The 21,612-nt window shown below is 43.8% G+C and overlaps 1 protein-coding gene across 6 annotated transcripts in view; it reads right to left on the reverse strand.

Annotated features, from left to right (window-relative positions):
* Window positions 1–21,612, reverse strand: part of PAX5 (paired box 5) — a 143,658-nt gene that overhangs the window by 89,733 nt on the left and 32,313 nt on the right. For all 6 annotated transcript variants that reach the window (XM_035567624.1, XM_035567623.1, XM_035567621.1 and 3 more), the window contains one exon: window positions 2,797–2,972. In XM_035567624.1, the coding sequence (XP_035423517.1) occupies window positions 2,797–2,972 (176 nt within the window). The remainder of the gene's footprint in view (window positions 1–2,796; window positions 2,973–21,612) is intronic.

Raw genomic sequence — 21,612 nt, forward strand, 5'->3', positions numbered from 1 at the left:
ACTACTCACCCTGACCAAGGGACTGTTCCCAGATCACAAGCAAAGAAGAATTAGGGAGGAGCAGCAAAACAGGAACAAAAAGGGTACTTCCTTGTCTCACGAGCCATGAGTCTTCTGGTAAAATACCTGGAGTCCTCCTCAGGTGACTAGCACAGGGACATCAAGAAGGTTTGTGACTAAATAAAATTAGCAATATTCCACTTGCTCCTCCTGGACTATATTTCTAATATAGCAGACAAGTAATGGATCACCAGCTCCTATTACACATCTTCTCTGTGTGGGGAGGAGCATCTTTTCATTATTTTCATCTACAGAAATGGGTAAGGACTCCATATATCCATTGCTGCCTGAGCTCCTAATGCACTGACTTCTGAGTTCAGCCACATTCTGGACTGCCAGATTCTGGATGCATACCTTAGTCTACTACAATAATTAACTGTGTTAATTACAACTCTGTTTTTCCTAGTCACATGATTAATTTTTTCAACCTGATCTTGTGAAAGGTCTCTATGCCCATGGCCATGGGGCTGCAACTAGATAATCTTAAAGGAGCTGAAAGGACCTAAAAGGTCCATTTCAACCCAATGATTCAATATGATTCAATATTTTCTTTCTAATTGATTTCTTTAGCATCACTAATTGATCTAGACAGCTTCTCCACTTTTCGTGTTTCATGACATGTTTGCTTTATTACAAAAGAGGTAAAACATGACTGCTTACTAAAGCAGTGGTGATCGTATCACATCCTTGTGAATCAGGCATTCATATAAATTACATGTGTTCATGCTGAAAATAAATGTTGTATGCCACCAAAAAGAAAAACCCATCCCAAACAAATGTCAGCTCTTACCCGTGGCCCAGCCTTCCAAAAGCAAATGAGAATGCTCCAACCTATATTAAAGCAAACAACTAGCAAACTCCATTTGTAGTTAAACTAAAAAAAAATCATGGAATTACAGCATCATTTAGGCTGGAAAAGACCTCTAAGATCATCAATTCAAGGCAGTTCTGCTAAGCCCATTTCACACATCATAATATCTTTTTCTCAGAAATATCATTTCTCAGCATCCATTTGACTTCTTAGACTGTGAAGTGCCCTTTTTAACAAATTAATAGGGGCATATCTCCACTCTCAAAGTTCTGACTGCACAGACATTCTAGTTACAGTTTCTTACATGGATCCAGGGAGATCCTTGCTCCACCAACAACTGAAAATCACAAATCTGACAATCAGGAAACTTTAGCAACATCCCCGTTTAATTCTTCTATTCCTTCTATTAAACCAATAAGACATTATCTATTTCTGTTCATTGCTGGACTCTGTCCCATAAGCTACGGTTCTGGATAACTCAGAAACTTTAGATTACAGAAAGATAAAAAAGGATCTTCTTCCATCACCACTCTCTTTCATATGATTGTTTTTCGCATATAGAAGTTAAATAAGGATGGATGTAACACCATACAGCTTTTAAGTGACCAATAATGAACAGGCTTACTGTAGGAGTTGGCTCAGTGCCTGTCCTCTCCATTATCCCTGGTGTTAGGGATGGGATAGCCACCATCTAGTGGTATGCAAAGGCCATTTCACCTTCAAGAGATGCTGCTTCCTTGGCTTTCCTAACGAGTCATGTTTTGGTTTTGTTTTTGATTTCTGTTTGTTGTTTTTTTTTTGTCTTTTTTTTGATTCAAATTGATTTCAGCATCTTCCTCATCTTTTTCCAGCCTGAATTCAGATTTATATAACTCATCAAAAATATAAACCATGGAAACCACAGAACCTTCAAAAACTGGTGAAAAATGAATGACTATGAATGAAGTAACAAATGACACATAGGAGCTTAAGGGCACAGGGAATTTTTACTCTACCATTGACTTTCAGCAAAAGGAATTATTTTTTCCAAAAACATTGGACCAGTACGTACTCCTTAATACTGAAGCCATGATGGTAGTAAACTACTGTGTTCCTGATAATCTCCAGTGGCCTTCAAATGTTTATATTCCTACAAGGGAAATCACTGTTCGTTTGCAGTTTAAGGCATTCATACACCTTACTAAAAATCAGGTTTAATATTAACAATGGAGCTTAACAATGACTAATTACATCACTAAGTATAGAAAAAGTAGCAAACTAGACCCAAATTGAAGCTGACAGCAATACTTTCATTTCTACATCCCATGACTGCAGCTAAATTTAAGGCTGAGGGCTACAAACCAAAAGCACGTAGAGAGAAACAGCTAATCAATTTTTGCCTGTGCTTCTGTATTGTGTCTGCTAAAATGGAACTTCCCCCCAAAATTGGTGCCAAGCCCTTCTGAAATACACTGCTAATCTGTAGGTGCAATAAATTTACCTTCACATATTAATTGGGTGTTTCAGCAAATGGCTAACTACATGCCTAAAAAGACATTTCTGGATACAAAAATCTAATCTGCGTGTACAGTCAAGCTAACTCAAAACCAAAATTAGGCATAGAGTTTTGCAAGTCTATTCCTTATTATCTGCATAGCCTGGTTTTGATCCAACAAAAGTATCAGAAGCTGTGATGCGCTTTATGCCTTCATTTGATGTAACTGGCCCAGATTGGGTGTAATTTCATACCCAAACACTTGCTCATGTTTATATAACAAGTGTTTTCTGTCATTTTTTAATAGTCTTGGCTGAAGAGCTTGATACAACACCTGTTTCTCCATGTTTTTCTACTGCAACTCTGAGAAATAATTGTTTGTTGATTTCCACCAAGGAGGCCTCTCATCAGAAAGCATATCTGGAAAAACATTGAGTGTTTGGAACAGTACCTGCTCTGGTTTGATGGGCTCAGTTGTTGTGAAAATGTCAGAATAATGTTGCCTCTCGAAGACTCTATCCAACACTTCTAACTGCTGCTGGGTGAAAAGGTCTCCTCGCATCTGTTTCCGAAGAAAGTCTCTACCCGGGAGAGAATGGCCATTTGGTACTGGAGATTCCTGAATACCTTTCAAAGAGGACAAAGAAGACAGAAGAATAAATAGACATTGCAATGATGAGACCTACAGAGGAGTGTCCATTTTATCCATTGAATTGATGTGGGTACAGTATATTGACACAATGAAGAATCTTTGAGAGGAGGATACAAGCAAGACACACATTGCTAGAAGATGTACTGATCAGTTCTCCACTATAGCCAACCCTCAATGCAATTTGATATCAGTGATTTCACGTATAATTTGAAGGCAAGACAAAGGCTTGTGATCAGATATTTTCTCACAGCACTTTTACGACAATATCTGTGAACCTGTAATGGTTTAGATGCCAGAGGACATACCTACAACATATGATGCTAGAGCCACAGTCAGCTTGGATCATCTCCAACAGATCTGCTTTGCATAGTCACTGTCCATATCCCCTTTCTGTGATACCTGCAGGTCTTCCTGAGCTCCATCCTACGTGAAGGTCTGAGCTACAGTTTGCTTATGCCAAGAAGCAGGGACCCTTAATCCATAACCACGTTCAGCTTGCAGTAACTGGCCAGTCAGCTTCCCAAACACAGACACTAATAGCACCATACTAAAACGCGATGTCACTGGGATGCAGAGTTGCCACCACAACAGCCTGAGCAAGGACTGATCTGATGCACTCTCCCAGCTCACAATACCATATTTCTGTGTGGTATACTTCTGTATAATATTTCTATATTTTTTTTTGTATTTCATCACTAGCATGATGAAAGCCTGAGTTTCAAGGCACATTTTCTCTCTGTCTCTCCCCCTCCTTTCAGCAGGTTGGAAGTTACTGCCCATATCTCAAAAGCCATGAGACAAGTTTGAAAAATGTTTAGTCTGAAAAAACTCTTGCAATATGGGGCTTGCTTCAATTTGCTTTGTTTGCATATTCACAGTGATTTTCTACTTTTCCTTCACCTGTCAATGCCAGAAACATATTGTTTATATTCTGAAAGCTGAGGTCTGCAGTATTCCCAGGACTCCAGGAGGTGGAACTCCAAGAATAACAGTAAACATCAGATTTCCTCTCCAGATGGCAACATCACACTACACAGAGGAAGAAAAGATTTTAAAAATAAGTTCTTACTGCCCAGATTTATCTGCAGAACCAGCGCTCAAAGCTTCTCAGGTGGATTCTGCATCAAAATTTTTGAAGGCAAGTATTAAAGGACATCTGTGCTAAGAGACCTCATTGCTGCAGACACCAGTTTTGTCTCCATATGTGTGCTGGCGATTGGTAACACGGCCGATGTCCAGTGGACAAGATTTTTTCAAAAAGGACTACTGATTTGGATGGATTATGCAGAAAACCTCTGTAAATTTTCTTACACTCAACAGGCATTTGATGTAAGCACGTAATTATAGAAACATCCTTCTAAATTTTAGTTTGGTTGTTCAGGCAACAACAATGTTGTATTTACCTGTTTAGATGAAGTCAGGCAACTTACAACATGAATAGACAATGTTGGCTTCTATAAAGTGCCAGGATCAGTTTATTACACGCAGAAAAAATATGAACCTGCCTTCTGTATAAAAAGTCAAAACGTGTAAAAAGGTATGAAAAATACGAACAGATATAAGAGGGCAGTGTATCTTTAAATTTGCTTTTTTGTTTTGTTTTGTTTCATTTTGTTTTCTTTAGTATTCTAAATCAAATAATATCTAATTGACATAGTGCTGGGTTTAGTCAACTGTTGCTTATGAAATTAAAATTGTGGTTGCTAGCTGCATGGTAGCAAAAGGCTGGGGGGGACACTACCTCTGAACACAAAAGTGCTGGCTTTAAATTTCAGGTTAAAATAATGTTATTCTAAAGTTGGCATCAAAGTTAAAGGTTTTTACAGTTTTGGTTCAAAGTGGGCAATGAAAGAGAGTGAAATGATGATATAGTACAATCTGGGAACTTAATATCCCAGAATCCTAGAATCAAAATATCCTGAGTTAGAAGGGACCCACAACAATCATTGGACTCAACTCCTGTCTCCACACAGGACCACCCAAAAAATAGGCCCTGTGTCTGAGAGCATTGTCCAAACACTTCTTGAACTCTGGCAAGTTCGGTGCCGTGACCACTTCCCTGGGGAGCCTGTTCCAGTGCCCGACCACCTTCTCGGTGAAGAACATTTTCCTGATATCCAGCCTGAACCTCCCCTGTCACAGCTCCATGCCTTTCCCTTGGGTCCTGTTGCTGTCCCCAGAGAGCAGAGCTCAGTGCCTGCCCCTCCGCTCCCCTCATGAGGAAGCTGCAGGTCACCATGAGGCCTCCCCTCTGTCACCTCCAGGCTGAACAATCCAAGTGACTTCAGCTGCTCCTCATACATCTTCCCCTCTAGACTCTTCTCCATCTTTATTGCCCTACTTTGGACACTCTCTAACAGTTTTATGTCCTTCTTGTATTGTGGCACCCAAAACTGCACACAGTACTTGTGGTGAGACCACACTAACGCAGAGCAGAGCGGGACAATCGCTTCCATTGACCAGCTGGCAGTGCTATGCCTGATGTACCCCAGGGCACCATAGGACCTTTTGGCTGACAGGGCTCACTGCGGACTCGTGTTCAACTTGCCATCAGTCAGAACCCCCAGATCCCTTTCTGCAGGGCTGCTTTCCCATCTCTTGTCCCCCAATCTACATACATCCAGGGCTGCCCCATCCCAGGTGCAGAATCTGGTACTTGTTAAACTTTATGTAGTTAGTGATTGCTCACCCAGTCCTCTAATTTGTCAAGATCTCTCTACAAGGCCTCTCTACCCTCAAGGGCATCAACAGTTCCTCCCAGTTTAGTGTCACCTCCAAACTTACTTACTGTACCTTCAAGTTCTGTATCTAAGTCATTTACGTATTTATGGAAATATTAAAGACAACTGACCCTAAAATGGTCAGAACCCCATCTGAAACTGGCTGCCAGCCTGATGTAACCCCACTTATGATAACCCTTTAAGCTCAATATGTCAGCCAATTGTTCACCCACCTTATTATGCTTTTATATAAATGCATTCTGGTCATTTTGTCCGGAAGGATACTGTGAGAAACAGTATCAAAACTTTTGGTGAAATCCAGAGGGATTACATAACATCATATCAGAGAAAACCGCATGGAAGCCCATGAATGATGTACCTCACTGGCACAACACTGGCCCATTGGAAAGGGATGAAAACATGCCAAGGTAGTGGTAGAGCTTCAGAAGGTTTTGAAATTCAAGATCAGGGTCTGATATGCTGCTGGGAGTGCAGTGTGAAGAGCAAGTCACAGAGGGCTGCCCCCCACTCCACTGTCAAAACACCTGTGTGTGTTAAGGTCTCCACATGCCATCCCAAGGGTCTGAGAAATCAGTCTGAGGATCAGTCTTTGAGGCATGCTTCCCAACACAGCCTGCTGTTGCTGAAGTGAAGGAGCAATGTGTTTGCTGACACCTGGGCAGAAATGAGTCAGAGCTGAAACTCTGAGGACAGCGGGTCTCTGTGCTGAAGATTCTGCATTTTTGTCAAAGGAGCTTGGCAACTGCCCTTCACTCGCCCTCATTATTGCTCTCTCACTATATCCCATCAGCAAAGGGAAGAGTTTGTTCTTTTTCACTATGTTTCCTAAACTCTGACTAATTGCAGGTAGCTACTGGATTTCACTTCACAGATTAAAGACTTTCTATATGCTACACATGACATATAAAAGTTCATGAATGCCTTTAGGATACATTTGGATATTAGACATTATATAAATGTGAAATAATTACCATTAGCATTATCTATTGTTTGAATACACTAGAATATCTTTGATAATTAAAATACCATAGGTACATTTGAAACAGTTTGGGTTATAAATAGACTCCAGGGAGAGGTAAAACATTTTTCGTATAATCAATGGATCCACGTAGGAGAGTTCTGCTTTGCTGACAGTAGCACTACAAGTGTACCTACCTACTCTGCAAAACAATTAGCTCCCCGTCCAATGGCATCCTTCCAAAAGTGCTAATGAAGAACACAAATATAGTACTCTCCTTAACAGAAAAAGACATTCTTCCCAAACAAATGTTTCAACCTTTACCTCTACCAGATCATATAGATGGGTCAAGATTGTGCCATAGGACCACAACTTTCTGAACGAACTTGGATGTGATGCGCTTCCCTCCCAACACAAAGCCAGAAACCCCTTCCTATGCTTAACCAAAGTCTGAATAGCCTAGGAAGAGTTAAGCGCAGAACAGATCCACCCCTGGGAAGAAGTGCCATGAACAGTCTTGCTGACAAAAGGCTGCCTAAATTGTGTGGATTTCATCCAGAAATACTGGGTCTTCGTTACTTAAGAGGAAGGTATTTTCTGGGGACCAGCAAATGGCAAGATCAGTTTAAAGAACCTGATAAACTGTGACTCAATTTTTTAGCATAATTTTATGGTTAATTACTTTTCCTTGACATGTCTTCTGAAACCACAGGAGACATACAGAATTGCTAAACATGCCTATAACAGATTTTTAGCTATACTCACTATGGAAATCACTTATTTTAAAATGGTATTTTGCTTATACATGTCTAAAACCATGGGTCAAAGTAAGGAGAACAAATGTCCCTAGGCCCTATCTTTACAAAACTCCAGAGCATTTTAAAGCCCTACAGTCCAGCATAAAAGAAAAAAATTAAAAAAAAAAAAAGGCAAAATATGAAGACATCAATTAAAAAAACAACACTGGAATAATGAAAAAGATCTAAAAGATCTATTCTATCTTGTCTTTTTCACTCAGAAAAGGAAAATAGCACTGTTTAATTACTGCATTATAAAGCAGCACTGTGAAATAGCATGGGATAGATTCTCCATTGGTCTAAATGAGTGTAGCTCCACAAAAGGATCTAAGCCAGGGGACAGCAACTGAGAAATTGGTGACATGCACAACTTCAGCTGGAATAATATCTTCGGTGTTATTAATAATAATGATGTACCATGAAGTGCACATCTTAGTGGTACATTTGCCTGGTGCAAAGAAAATTTAATCTTCTGCTTTCAGGTTTTTGAGTTGTTTTCTTTTTTAAGCAACTCGATTTTACAGGGTTAATCAAGGAAGTCAACAGCTAGTGCAATGAACATCCCGTGTTCATAAAGGATGTGGTTTCTGTCTCTAATTTGTACTGTCCAACTTCATTACCTGGTATCATACCTAATTACTTCACCTTATAGGGAAATGCAGGCTAATTAGGAAGGATGTTATTCACCACATTTAAAACATGATGAAGCAAATGAAATATTACCAGGAGGTAAAAAGGTGATTTGTTTCCTTGTAGCATGCCTGTAAATTAGTCCAGAGTAGATAAAGACTTTGTTTAATTACCATTTGGGAGGCTTTGTTTAAAATGTAAACTGAATTTTCACGCCACCTTCTCAGGACTGTGTGCATTTGGCAGCAAGCAACCTCTTGGTGTTCCTTTTAAAGCAGTAGTTTCAGAATCATATATACTGTGAGAGATCTTTGCATTTACAGCATTTGAGTTTTCTAAGCACCGTTATTTATTTTTTCAAAGGACAGTATCACTAAAAAGAAACTTTTTATTTTGAAGTGTATATAGCTGATCATCGCACAAATATTTTCAAGAGAAATCACTATATTTCACGAAGATGGGTATGGGTTTTGTAGTAGATCAAAGTGAGAAAGAGGGGAAGAAAAGATAAATCATCAGAGATCCAAAAATACTTTTCATTTGGAGAAGATATCAGGCCATTTCGATGGCACTGATAGAGTCTCTGCTCTGTCTCCATTACCCACTGAAGGCAGCCAGAGTCAGGAGCTGACTACGCTAGATTATATTCCCTATAAGATGGTCACCAATATATATATATATGATCTTCAACCTCTATTGATTGACCAATTTCACAAGCAAAGACTGGTGAAATGAAGCTGAAATGAACATCATGCTTTAACTCATTGAACCCATCAGGCCTGAGTTAATCTCACTGCCCACTGTCTCTGATAGAATTCAATTGATCAATCATGTTTCGGTGATAGTACCATTTCAGTGGCTTATTGCTTCTTCATTTCAAAGCTTGACCTGTTAGATATACTTGGACCAGCTCTACTCTTCTTGGAGACACAGAGATCAGCATCTGCCTACTGCAGCATATTGCCTCGCATCCAGGCTTGAAAAGAAATGGGGAACTTTTGCTAAACACTCCCATCTTAGCACTGTATTTTTACAGGTATTTTACTGATTTTACAGTCAGAATGGCTGTAAAAACACGGAGACTGAGTAATCAGAATTCCCTGCCGCCTGTCAGCTCAGTGCTGGCTCTCATTCCCACAATGTCCTGTATTTGGACAAATGAGCAAAAGACTGGTTAAGTGACATTTCCAGGCTCCATCCTTCAGGTACAGCACCAGTTGCAAGCTGACTGGTGTGCATGCCCTGCAGTATGTGTGCTTGTTTCCCTGGGGAACAGGCCCCTGGCTGAATACTGCCCAGTGCATCCGCAAACCCAAAAGTAGGGCTGGCAGGGGGCAGCTGGGAAGGTTTCAGCTCGCGACAGCCATGGGCTGGAGCAGGATTACTGGAGTTACTTAGCCAACCCACATGTGCTCTTTCATTTCAAATATGTGGTCAGCCTTCATTCTGCTTGCCTTCATCCTGCACTTTGCTCTTGCACAGGCAGCAGGAGCAGCTGGAGCCCAGGGCACAATCCAGCAAAAGGGCAGCCAGCTGCAGGCAGGGGGGCGAGGGCTGATGCTCCAGCCTCTGGAGCACAAGGTGCCTCCTCACATGGCAGGCTGCAGGAAGCTGCTGCAAGCAAACATGCTTCTCACGCTGTTCAGGGCTCGCTTACACCTTAGTCCCCACTTCCACACCAGCCAGGAGACCACTGCTTCTGGTCCTCTGTCACGTGCTGCTGACCCAGGCTGCATCACCACAGCTGCCAGCAGTGAGCCCTTGCCATGCCAGCCCCAGCTGCACTGGTCTGCCCCAGCCAGGGTCTTTGCAGACCTGTCTGGCATGCTCCAGCAAGCAGGCTTCCCAGCACCTGCAACACCTGGCAACAGGCACCAGGTACTCTTGCATCGCACAGGGCTCTCCCCTGCATTCTCAAAAAGGCAGGGGCAGTCCCTCAACCCCACGGTGGTATCCATGCCTATACTGCCAGTGCTGTGTTTTGCAACATTTCTGGGAAATGGAAGGACCAAGACAGAGGTGTTTGTGTCACAGGCCTCTTAGTGCTGCTCTTCCTAAAATGCTCAACAGCAAAACAAACAGCCACCTCTGGTCTTTTGCTGAGAAATGGTGGAGCTTCTCTCTACTGTGAGAACATTTCTCTCACTCATTAGGACACCTGGAGGTCATGCCTGATGCACAAGCTACAGCCTTGCATATATGCCCACAAGATGCCACCCTGCGATGTTGTTGTGCACCCAGGTCCTAAGTCCACGGATGCAGAACTGTACCACTAAACTGGTTACAGGCATCAGTGAAAATGGGGCTATACTTAACAGAACAGATTTCCCATGAGATTACAGCTCATTTTCCCCTACAGTGATTTTAATTCTACAGTAGCCACATAGAAATTTTATTATGTATCTCTTAGTTTATGTCAGGAAAGGCGTGCCATTAACGCCCATCCCATACTTCTAACCAGTGGTCAGCTAAGGCGTGGTGGAGCCCTCACACCTCTTCCGAACCCGACAGCCTAACTATCTGAGCAAATGCTTGTGTAAATAGTGCCACTGAGTGGAGCAGGACTGCTTGTGCACCTGTGAGGGCTCTGGTCTTTGCTCAAACTGCCAGCTTTGCACATGCAGGATGCATCCCCCTCTGCCATGGCCCAAAGCACTGCTTGGCCACACTGTCCCAGGGCTGCATCCTTCTCAGTGGGCAGACGAGAAGCCACAGCAATTCCCACAGCCACTTGCCCAGCCCACGGGGGAAGCAGCCACCTGAAGACTTGGGACCAGAAGGACTGATGATGGGTGTGGTATTTGTGACCACTCTTATGATGCAGTTCTATTTTTAAAAAGCAGCAAAAATGATGTCAGTGGTACCTTCCCCCCACGTACACTTTGGTAGAGGATTTAGAAGTGCAGAGAAAGAGGTTAAAAACAAAGAGGCAAAGCAATGAGGAATGGATGTCCTGAAAGCCTGCCCTGCATAAAGTGGACTTCATGCAATGCCTCCATGAGACACAAAGCCTCGGGGGCAGCAGACATGTGAACAGCATGTGGGGCTGCAAGACCCTTAAGCCAGGCTGCAGCAAAGCATAGGAATCTGCTGATGTTTCTATGACTTCTATTAACATTTAAAGGGAGATATAACTGCAGTAACTATTTGTATAAAGTAACTACCATGGTTAGTTTATTAATAAACGATTATGAGAAAATGATTCTTTCTGTAATCCATCTTTGTAAGGTACATTCAGCAGCAATCTGTGGAGATGTGCACTTTATTTCATGTAGTTTCAGTTCAAAGTGCATTTTTAAATGGCTGCTATAAGCTCATGGATGCTATTTTAACACAGTTTATACCTACTTCCATCCCACACTATAACACCATTTCATCTTTTTTTTTTTTTTAATCATTTCTATGTATGCTTAGGTTATATGGACAAGAGCATATTGAAGATGAAATCGTAATTTGCTTAGCTTTGGAAATGTCAAACTGGTCTCCCGTTACAACTGGCAGGAGGAGGATTTACAACTCTGAAAAACGCTGGTGTGCTGAGGACACCCAGAGAGAAGTGCTGCGTAGGGCAGACAGCCGCTACTCCCCAAGCAAGCAAGTCCTGCCACATTACACCCGCAGCATGACAGGAAGGGAGAGACCTTCCTCCCTGTCTCCCAACATCTGGGAGCCTGTGGACGATGCTGATTACTGGCCCTGCCAGCTCAGAGGAGCAGGGTGCCCAAGGACTCTCTCCACTCACCAGCTGCACACAGCTCTGCTGCAGCACCAGAGGAGGAAGCAGGAGGGAGAAAAGACCAAAGCCTGACAGCCAAAGGGAAAAACGGTGTGAGATGCAAACACAGCCCGAAGGCATCCCTGCAAACAGCAGTCACCTTTCGGTATGACAACGCTGTTTAAAATGGGCATCTGTTTTCCCAGTGGAGCAAAATGTAGTGGACACCAGCGCAGAAAGCGTACCTGCAGGAGCCAGTGAGAAGCTGGAACACCGCAAGCAGACTGGCACTGGGTGCCCTGCAGCAGCTCCAGCCTGCACAACACTCATCTCTCACTGCACCTGACAGGGGCTGCAAAATTCCTCCCCTTCCAGGAACTGACATTTGATGAGAAAAATGCAGGCCATCCAGCTGGCATCAGTCAAAACTAATCTTTCGATGCAAGTTTAGAACACTAAAGCAAAATTTCCACCTAATACCTTAAACACTTTGCAAAGTGCTATCTGGAAAACTTACCTGGAGAAAATAAAGGCGGTGAATAGCTCAGCCACATTCCACCCACGGGATGTGTCACACTTAAAAGCACCAAGAGTACTGCTGCATCCCAGCAGGTTGCCTGCTGGAAAACCCCAGAGTAAACTCTCACTGGGGAGGAAAACTTTACTTTGCTGTCATGTCAAAGATCCTGGCACAGTTTCTAAGAAATGCAGAGGACCTCCAAGCAGATTTTATTACTCCTAAAATGCAAATTCCTGGCAAGAAATTGAGACAGTACTACCAACCAGTAACAGGATTGGATTTACCATATGCAAAGAAGAGAAAGGGGAGACAGGGTGCTCCGCTAGCCACACTGCAAGCTGTAGATGGGTGCTGTGCATCGTCCAACAAGTCAGAGATGTCAGTCCACACTCTCTATCCTCTGATCCACAAAGAGGATGCCCAAAAAGCTGTTAGTATACAAGGATTTTCACTGGGCAAATTTTAAATAAAACCTCATTTTATAAAATCAAGAACTATGGTCTCAAGTCTGCAAATGCAAATGCTTACAACTAAGCAAAGAAATCTCTCGACTGAATTCAGCAGTACAGCTTACATGCAAAATGCAAACCACAGGAATAATTTTTATACACAAGTTACATAAAGTGTGAGTTTTAAAAGTACCTTTATATACATTATATCCACATGCATTAGTTGGGTGAACTTAATTTTTATAAACCCTTTACAGCTGTGTAATGCAGGTTTGTAGACCTCAAAAATTGCTGTTTACTTCTCACATCCAGGAACTGCACCTGTGCATCCATCTTCCTTCAGCTGCACTTTCTGCCTGCCTGAAGGCAGGTGTGTGCTCCAGCACCAGCCTCCAGCCGCAGGTTCCCCTGGGCCTGAGTCTGCGAGGCTGTTTTGTGCTTAAAGAGGTGTAGAGGGTTGTTCAGCACCTGGGTGCTGCCAGGCACACTGATGTTACTGCTGCCTGTGTATCATCCATCTACTCTGATCAGAAAAGCCAGAGCACAAAGCTTCCTATGCTCTCTCTTCCTCCTAGCAGAGAAGTGGAAGATGGGGAAGTTCCACCAAAAAAACACATAAAGGAGTAATGCTGGTGCCACGGAAGCCAGATGCTGCCATTAACCAGGGATACAAGTGTAGATGGGTAGTGCGATGATGACCAGCCCAGCTCAGCAGGGAAGCAGTTCCCTGAGGGTCACCCGCCACCATGGCACTAGTGACACAGTCTGTGGTCAGGTCCCATCGCCTGGGAGGTCTGCCAGACCTGGAGGGCCTCCCTGCTGCAGCCCACCTTGCATGGGGAAGCCTCCCCCAGCCCTGGCCCATGCCTCCAGCAGGGACGACACCGCACCAGCACCGCCAGCTCCCACTGCCGCAGCTCGGCCGCCTGCCTGCCCACAGCACAGGAGATGCTGTCAACAAGCAGGCGCAGTGTCCTGCACGCTGACACCCTCGGGCCTCAGTCCTGGTGTGAACAGGCAAGCATGCACACACAAGCACTGTGCTCCAGGGGCTGGTGTCTGGGCAGTCACACGCAGAGCTGAGCAGCCCTCAGCAACGTCCCTTGCTCCAATGGCTCCCTGTCAGTCAGCACGCAGGGAGCAGCGTTTCACCGCGGCATTTGCACTCACACTCTTTTGCAGGTAGCCGTGGCATTCCTCCTTGCTAAACACTGCTGCTGACAGAGGGACCTGCTGTCGCGCTGCTCTTGTGCTGAGCAGAGCAGCGCTCCGGTGCAGAGCCCTCATTCCACGCAGCAGCACGAGGGAGCCAGGGTCCTGCGGGAAAGGGGCGCAGGGAGCTCTCACCTCCACTGGTTCAGCTGCAGAGGCAGCTAAATATCACGTTGGGCTTTATTATCACTACTTTAGCTTTTCAGCTGCATTCACCTTTCTGCACTCTTGGCTCAGTTAAAAACTGCAGAACAGAAGATGACAAAAGGGCAGTCACAAACTGAACAAAAATGACATCTTCCAACTATTTATATTTTACAGTTCTGCCTTAAACATTCTGATGCACTCGACACAGAGCAAAAATAATCAGCCAAGATTTTACTTTTAAGGGAAGATAGTGTAGTTCTTTGCTAATTACTGTAATTAATTAGTGTCATCTAAACATTAATTATTTATCCTGCAGTAAACTCAGGATAAATAAAACCATACAATTCCCCTGACAGCGTGCTTATCGCGAGGATGCCCTTATTAGGGGAGTACTGAAGAATTTCACTGTATGTATTCCTATTATTTCAAAACCTGCTTAGAGAGGGAAGTCGAGTGGGTCACTTTCGGGGCTGTACCACTGGAATTCTGCCAACTATATCTCACGTAGGTGAGCCTGTTCTTGCAGCTGTGCTGTGGACTTCACTTGAGATAAACACACTGGGAACAGCTCCTCCACACCATCATCAGAGGTTGCCCTTTTGTCATGTCTGTGCCAGAGTTTTCCTAGGCTCACTTATTCCCCTCCCATATAATGGGATAACTCCTCCAGGAAAAAGATAATAATATGGCTAGATCGTGGCAAATTATTTTTAAAGACTGCTGTATCTGAATACTCCCTCTTTCTTCATGACAGCCAGCTGTAGGCAAACAAATAATTTCTATGAATATGTAATGGTGACTCGAGAGCAAAGGTCCAGTGTGACAGACACAGGTCTCTCTGGCTTTCGCTCTGTGCCACAGAAGCCAACAGCAGTGAACATGATTCTGACTGTGCACTGATGGGGAAATTTTTTGAGGCTTTTCTTCTATTGGAAAACATCGACTGACTGAAACTGAATCATGTTCACAAGCAGAGATCATTTCTGAAGAACTGTGTGACGCAAAAGCCCTAGCAGGGAAAATCCTGAATGCGCTGAGCTAGCCCATCTTGACCCGTTCAAATAAAAAATACTCTAGCTTTGCAGTTCAAAATGATTTTAGTGTTTAAAGTGATCAGCTTTAAGATATACATATATACATACAAATATTAAAAAGCAAAAAAGCCTTCCCTTCTTGGGACTGGACAAGGCTGGGCATCAGCCCCTCTTCACCTGCCACGCGCTCCCCTGTCCTGAACATTCTCTGGCTCCAGCGCAGCTCACGCCGGCAGGCCCGCATCCCTCTTACAGGGTGCTGTGCTCCTGCCTGAGCTCACAGCACAGCACACCACATGTACCATGGAATACTTCCTGAGGTGTTCTTCTCATTGCTAGTGCAACCATATGCAACCTCACAGACTGGCTAAGCCGGCGTTCAAAACCAGATCAATAGAACATACTGAAAAAAAATACTAACATAAGGATTCACCAAGCTTTAAAAAAAGTCATTATTTTCTATGACTTGTGCAAAGTATGACTATTCTTCACTAAAGTTCTTGTCTAAAGTACTTGCAGAAAAACAACAACAAAAATAGGGAAGAGTTTGCAGGTTTTTTTAAGATAAATTCTTTTTGGTTAACCAAAACCTGAAAATGTCTTCAACTTTGTACTTTATGATGAACAATGAACAATGAACAGTTAGGTAAAAGACAATCACTTTTCCTTTACAAAGATTTACAAACTCTCCAGAAAGGGCTAAGAATTATTTTTCTAGGTTTTATTTCCCCAAATCTCTTCTCAACTTTATTCTCTTTGAGATAAAAGAAAGCCCAGTCAGGATGCATGCTGCCTAAAATTTTTCCCCCTTGCCTATGTATGTACCTATATCTAAACATTTACACATAGCCTCAGATTATTCACAACAAATGCTCTGGAAAGCTGCAACCACTTTTCCTCGTCCTGGGTAAAGCTAGTACTGACAAAATGCATCATGCATCTGTTCATGAAAAGTATGTGTTTGTATCATTCTGCTTCCAGGTGAAATCTCTGAAAGAGATTTTTTTTTTCACAGAAGGAAGGAAGGAAGGAAGGGAGTAAGGGAGAAAGGAAAGAAACTTTTAGCTTAAGAAACAAACCTTGCTACCATTGCATAACAGGCAGAAAAGAAACTGACCAAAGGTGGCTGTAAAGAAGGAGGGACAGGCCGTGCTACCAGTATTGCCACTCGATAAAGAAAGGCATAGCCTCTCTATGCAACGTACCAGCATGGGTTGTATTATTTATTTTTTTTCCCCTGAAGACCCTCTGGTAGCTCTGCCTGTATCTGTAGGCTGAGTAATGACCTGGAGCCTGCCCTGCCACACTTGCTGCCCACCCCAAGCCACAGCGATGGACTTGCAAGCACGTCCCCTGGCAGCCGATGCCTGGCAGCAGACCTTATCCCTTGCACGCACTGTGCCCACGCCGGACCCAGCCCTTTGAACCTGCTGACATCTCATCTGCCAGGTCTCTCCTGCCCTCCGCACTCAAACACCTCCCCGTGCCTCCAGGAAAGCTGGCATCGGTTCCTACCATAACAAACTCAATCGTTCTCAGCAGTGCTCCAGCAAATAAAGTCATTAATTACGGCCTCTCTCCCCTCCGCCGTTGGCTGGAGCGGCAATCAATGTGCAACCCCTCATTGCCTTCTCTCGGGGAGTGGAGACAGATGCCATAAAAATAAACTGCAGCCCACACAGAACCCTGCCAGTACGGCAGCAGCAGGCTGTGCCCAGTAACAGCCACCACGCTGCTCCAGCCTGTGCGGCAGTATTTATTTGGTCTGCCGCAGCCATGGGGGAAGGCATCCCATTAAGCGATCATTTTTATCTTATAACGTCAATTTACTTATACTGATTGGCTTCCTGCCGCCAAATATCAATTAAATTGCAAATGCCTGCTGAAGCTTATTTTCTGCTTCTCTCTCTTTTCTCCCATTTCCCTTTTTTCTTTCTCTCTCCCCTTCTTTTTGTTACAGAGAGAGAGAGAGAGAGAGAACCCTATGTTCGAACATAATTTAATTTATTTCCCTTTCCATATCTCAAAGGAAAATCTATAACTCCCCCTGGAAGGCCATTTGCCCTCTGTTATTGGGAGCTGAGGTATCACAGCACTGGGCAATTTGTTTCAACTGACTATCGGCAGCCCATCAGGACTCCCGAGGACCTCTGCCATCTCAATGCAATTGTATCTGGTATTGCCATTTATGATTTGTTTTTAATAGGTGCTAGTAACCATCAGACTCCAAGGTTTCAGTTCACACATGGTGCACCCACTCCGCTCCCTCCTGCAGTTGCTGCCTCCTCCTCTACAATGTTCATCAGCTGCTGAAAGAGGTTTCCACTTGAGCCATGGACAGAGACTGTCATTAACTCGGTCTGCTGTTCCCTAACAGTTGTATTTCTGGAGATGATAGGGTGGCCAATGCTGCTACAGGTTATAAGCCATTCCTGTGACAAATAGCTAAATGAGTGGGCTTTGACAAATGGTGAGTGCAAAGAGCAAGCAGCCCATGCAGAAGCTGTAGGTGGGCTCTCCCCACCGTTGCAAAGGTAACATGCTGCATTTGTGTGCACTCACAACCATTTCTCTTTGCCAGGTCTTCCCATAACAGCAGCACTCAGTCAACTCTGAAGTGAAGAAAAGGTCTCAACCAAGACATCACACCTGCTTTTGCTTATATACCAGAGTAATACACATAAGGCACCTTCCCCTTATTGCTGTAACCCTCCAGAACCTATGTCTGCTGCTGGCATAAGAGCCCAAAACATCCCAAGCAAACTAAAACCACATCATGATCTCCTGCTGTAAAGCACAAGTCCTCTGTCTGTGCCTGCAGTGAGAGAAAAAGAGGACGGGAAACAAACTCACAGTAATAGGGCTGGAGATCTAGCAGATGAATGTCAGTGTTAAAAATGAATGGTCTCTGCAGAGAGAGGTCAGCAAAAGTCGTAGGATTTGGAAGACGACTGGAAGGGTAAAGTAGAGCAGAAGTGCAATTGGCCACACCAGAATGAAGAGGCGAACGCTAGCCAGAGATGAAGAGTTTTCTCAGGTGCAGGAACTTGATCTATGGGGCACAGCAGAATTAAATCCCACCTGCTCTGCCCATGCCACCTTCTGCTCCTCACAGATGGTGAAAAGCAGGGGAAAGCAGAAGCCTATCAAAGCAGCCCGCCTTTGGACGCAGAGTGAGCCTTTATGCACATACCTCAATTATTCTCCTGCGTTGTATATACACATACGGTCCATGAGTGCGTAGGAAGTATACTGCACACAGAAATGCACTTACCAAGTGAAGACAAAAACACATCCTCACACACGTGCACTCATCCAGCTAAGTGTTTTACCCAGCTAAACAGGAACTGATCATATCAGCCTGAAAATAAACAACAAGCGTAACTTTGCCTGTCAGGTCCCTGTTTCTCTTTTCTCTGATGTTCCAGCAAGTGCTGCCCTTCCTGTGACTGGGCAAGACAACGTTCACAAACTCACCTCCAGTAAGTAAAATGAAAATTCAGTCATGGCTACCTTAGACTACTTCTTTTCTGAGACAAGGGCTGGCTCGTTGGCACGTGCCAAACAGATGACACTGGTACAGTGTGGTGTTTGCAAGTAGGGCCCTGGGCTGGCTCTCCATGATCCTGACTCCAAGTCTTGGATCTTCCACAGCACTGCTTGAAGCCTTCAGTAAGACTTCCAACCACTTTCCAACCACTGGTTCCTCAGTTTCCCCACTGGTGAAGTGAGGACATTATAACTGAACACACTGTAATTCAATAAAGATCTTACAAGCGAAGTACTAACCATTATAAATTGCTTGTAGTACATCCAAAAATTCTTTGGCACCTAAAAAAAATGCAGGTGAGTTTACTCTGGACTTGCCAGGTGCCAGGGTGATTTTCAGTGTTTGCAATTATCTCCACAATAGGCTTTTGGACTGAAGCTGCATGAGTTTAGTTAAGGCTGGTTTAAAAATGTGGGCCCTTCTGTGTGAATGATGCATTCAGAAAGCAAGAGGATGAGCTACATGGAATACAACAGTGTGCATATATATTCCTAGATCTACCTATATAGATATATATACACTATGTGTATACACATGCATGGTGAACATCTATATTCCATCTGTCCATCCATGTAGCTATCCCCTATGTAGAGAAGCCTATAAAAATATCAAGGGTAATAGGAAAGACCTCTGCACCCTCTGCAATGGTGATTATTGACTGGTTCATTCAGTGCTTGATGGAGATAGCATGATTGCCTGGGATGTACCTTGTAGGTTTCTAAACAGAAGGCTCCAGAATCAATTTTGTGGTAACTGGTTAGATGTGACCAGCTTACAAACACAGCATGGATGTCAGGAAGCAAATTCAAGCAGCACCATTACTGTTTTTTTTTTTTTAAATATCAGAGGTGAGTTAAGCCTCCTGGCTGAGGGAGCCACAAGATAGAACACAGATTAATGATTCTGGCTTCTTTTCATCTCCAAGGTGACAAATTTGTGCACAACAAGCATTGTACCACAGCTGATGGTGCAAGGCTACACTGAAGCTCACAGCTTTCATAGGAAGATTTGCATCTTCCTCATGAAGTGAGGGTAGTGCTGGAAGTTTCAGCAGAGTGAAATCAGTTTGGTCAGTCACCAGCATTTCATTCACTGTCTGAGGAACTTGCCTTGCAGAGTTAGAACCTGTGCCCATTTTGGTGCCCACACCTCTGCGGGTCTCTCAAGCTCTCAACTGTTTGCCTCTGAAAGCAAAATAGCTTATCCCAAAACATGCCCTCTGCTTTGGTGGGTGAAACCGTGGAGGGAGGGGGGGAGAATGATAGGAATTTTTGTGAGTACAAGTCCCCAGCAGCAATTATCAGTGGGGGGCTGCACCCTGAGCAGTGGCCAGGGCAACCAGCCACGGATACCTCACTTTCAAACAAGTTTTCCAACAAAGAGTGGTGAAGTGACACCAAGTGACACTGGAGCCAAGTCACTGATTTGACAGCTCCATTTTCATCCATGGCATCCTGTAAGTGAATGCTTGGAAACTTCTCTCAGTTCTGACATAGCTCCGGAAGGATGACTGGGCTAGCAGGAGCAAGGCCAAGAGATCCCAGAGGTTTGCACTGACCTCACTTGCCTGCCACTAACTTCTAGGGGCACCATGAACAGATTTCTTGCATCCCCATACTCTGACTTCCATCTTTAAAATAAACAGACCTACTGAGGCACTGTGGTGATCCAGCTGTGAAGCACCAAAACAAGTAACAAAAGTAACCAAAACTGTAACAAGGACCATAGGACTGTAAGAGAAGGAGAATGAATAAAATGAAGAGTTACTCAATTTCAAAACTCTAAGCCATAAATCTAAGCCATTACAAAAAAAAAAAAAAAAAAAAAAAAAAAAAAGTTTTTTGACCTAGACACATTTACATCCAGGTCTTGGCCATTACTCCTTGCCAGCTGAGGCTGTGATGGATAGGGACTGTTCTTTGTCCCTCCTGACTGGGGCTTGGCAGGAGGAGACCTGCTCCTGCCTTTTGTACCGTTCCATCACAAAACCTCACTCTTCAAGAAATGACAGCTCCTGCATCTTCCAGCCTGGAAGGAAACCTGGGTGAGAGTAGGGAGAGAGCTGCCAGGATGCCAGTTCTCTGGGAAGCAACTAGATAACACAGAAATTAGAAAAGTAAAAACTATTTCTTATTAATGGACTTATGGAAAAAAAAAATCATGCACTGTCAACCATGAAATCTTATTTGGACGATCGAGATGAAATTGTCACTTCTGACAGTAATGTTTACAAGGGCATCATGTGATGATGCAGCACAGCATGAAACCAGAAGCACCATCTATCTCCTGTGAACTGTAACAAGACACAAAATGTCCCATTTGGGACAGGTATGAATTGTACTTCCAAAAATAACCACTCAGGTGTAAAATCCATTACACATAGATGCGGGGAAATGCAGAAGAGCCCTGCCAACACGGAGGGAGCCTCCTGAGCTCTCTCCATCCACAGGAGCTAGCAACCACTGTCTCTGTGCAGGGGACACAACTGCTGATGGGTGGCAGAGCACAAGGAGCAGAAATGCACCCATCCATCCACTGCTGGGCACCAGGCTCAGAAAAGTAGTGGGTATCATTGAACAGTTTCCAGCAAGGCATTGCACCAACCGCCTACTTCTGAGTTCAAGTATGCACTTAAGCCTTTATATCATATGGGCAAGAAATCATTACCAAGTCTGAAGAATCTGATTTTTTTTAAAACTCCAACACAAAACCTGTCTGACTCAAAGGAACCCTATTCAGGGTTGACCAACAGCTGAAGCCCATCATGCACTACAACAACTGCTCGTTGTAAGACCTTCCAAACAAAGAACAATCCAAGAGCTGCCTTATAAACAGACCAGAGACAGCAGTTACCAAACATTA

This window comes from Cygnus atratus, chromosome Z (assembly GCF_013377495.2).
Source record: "Cygnus atratus isolate AKBS03 ecotype Queensland, Australia chromosome Z, CAtr_DNAZoo_HiC_assembly, whole genome shotgun sequence".
Taxonomy (NCBI): domain Eukaryota; kingdom Metazoa; phylum Chordata; class Aves; order Anseriformes; family Anatidae; genus Cygnus; species Cygnus atratus.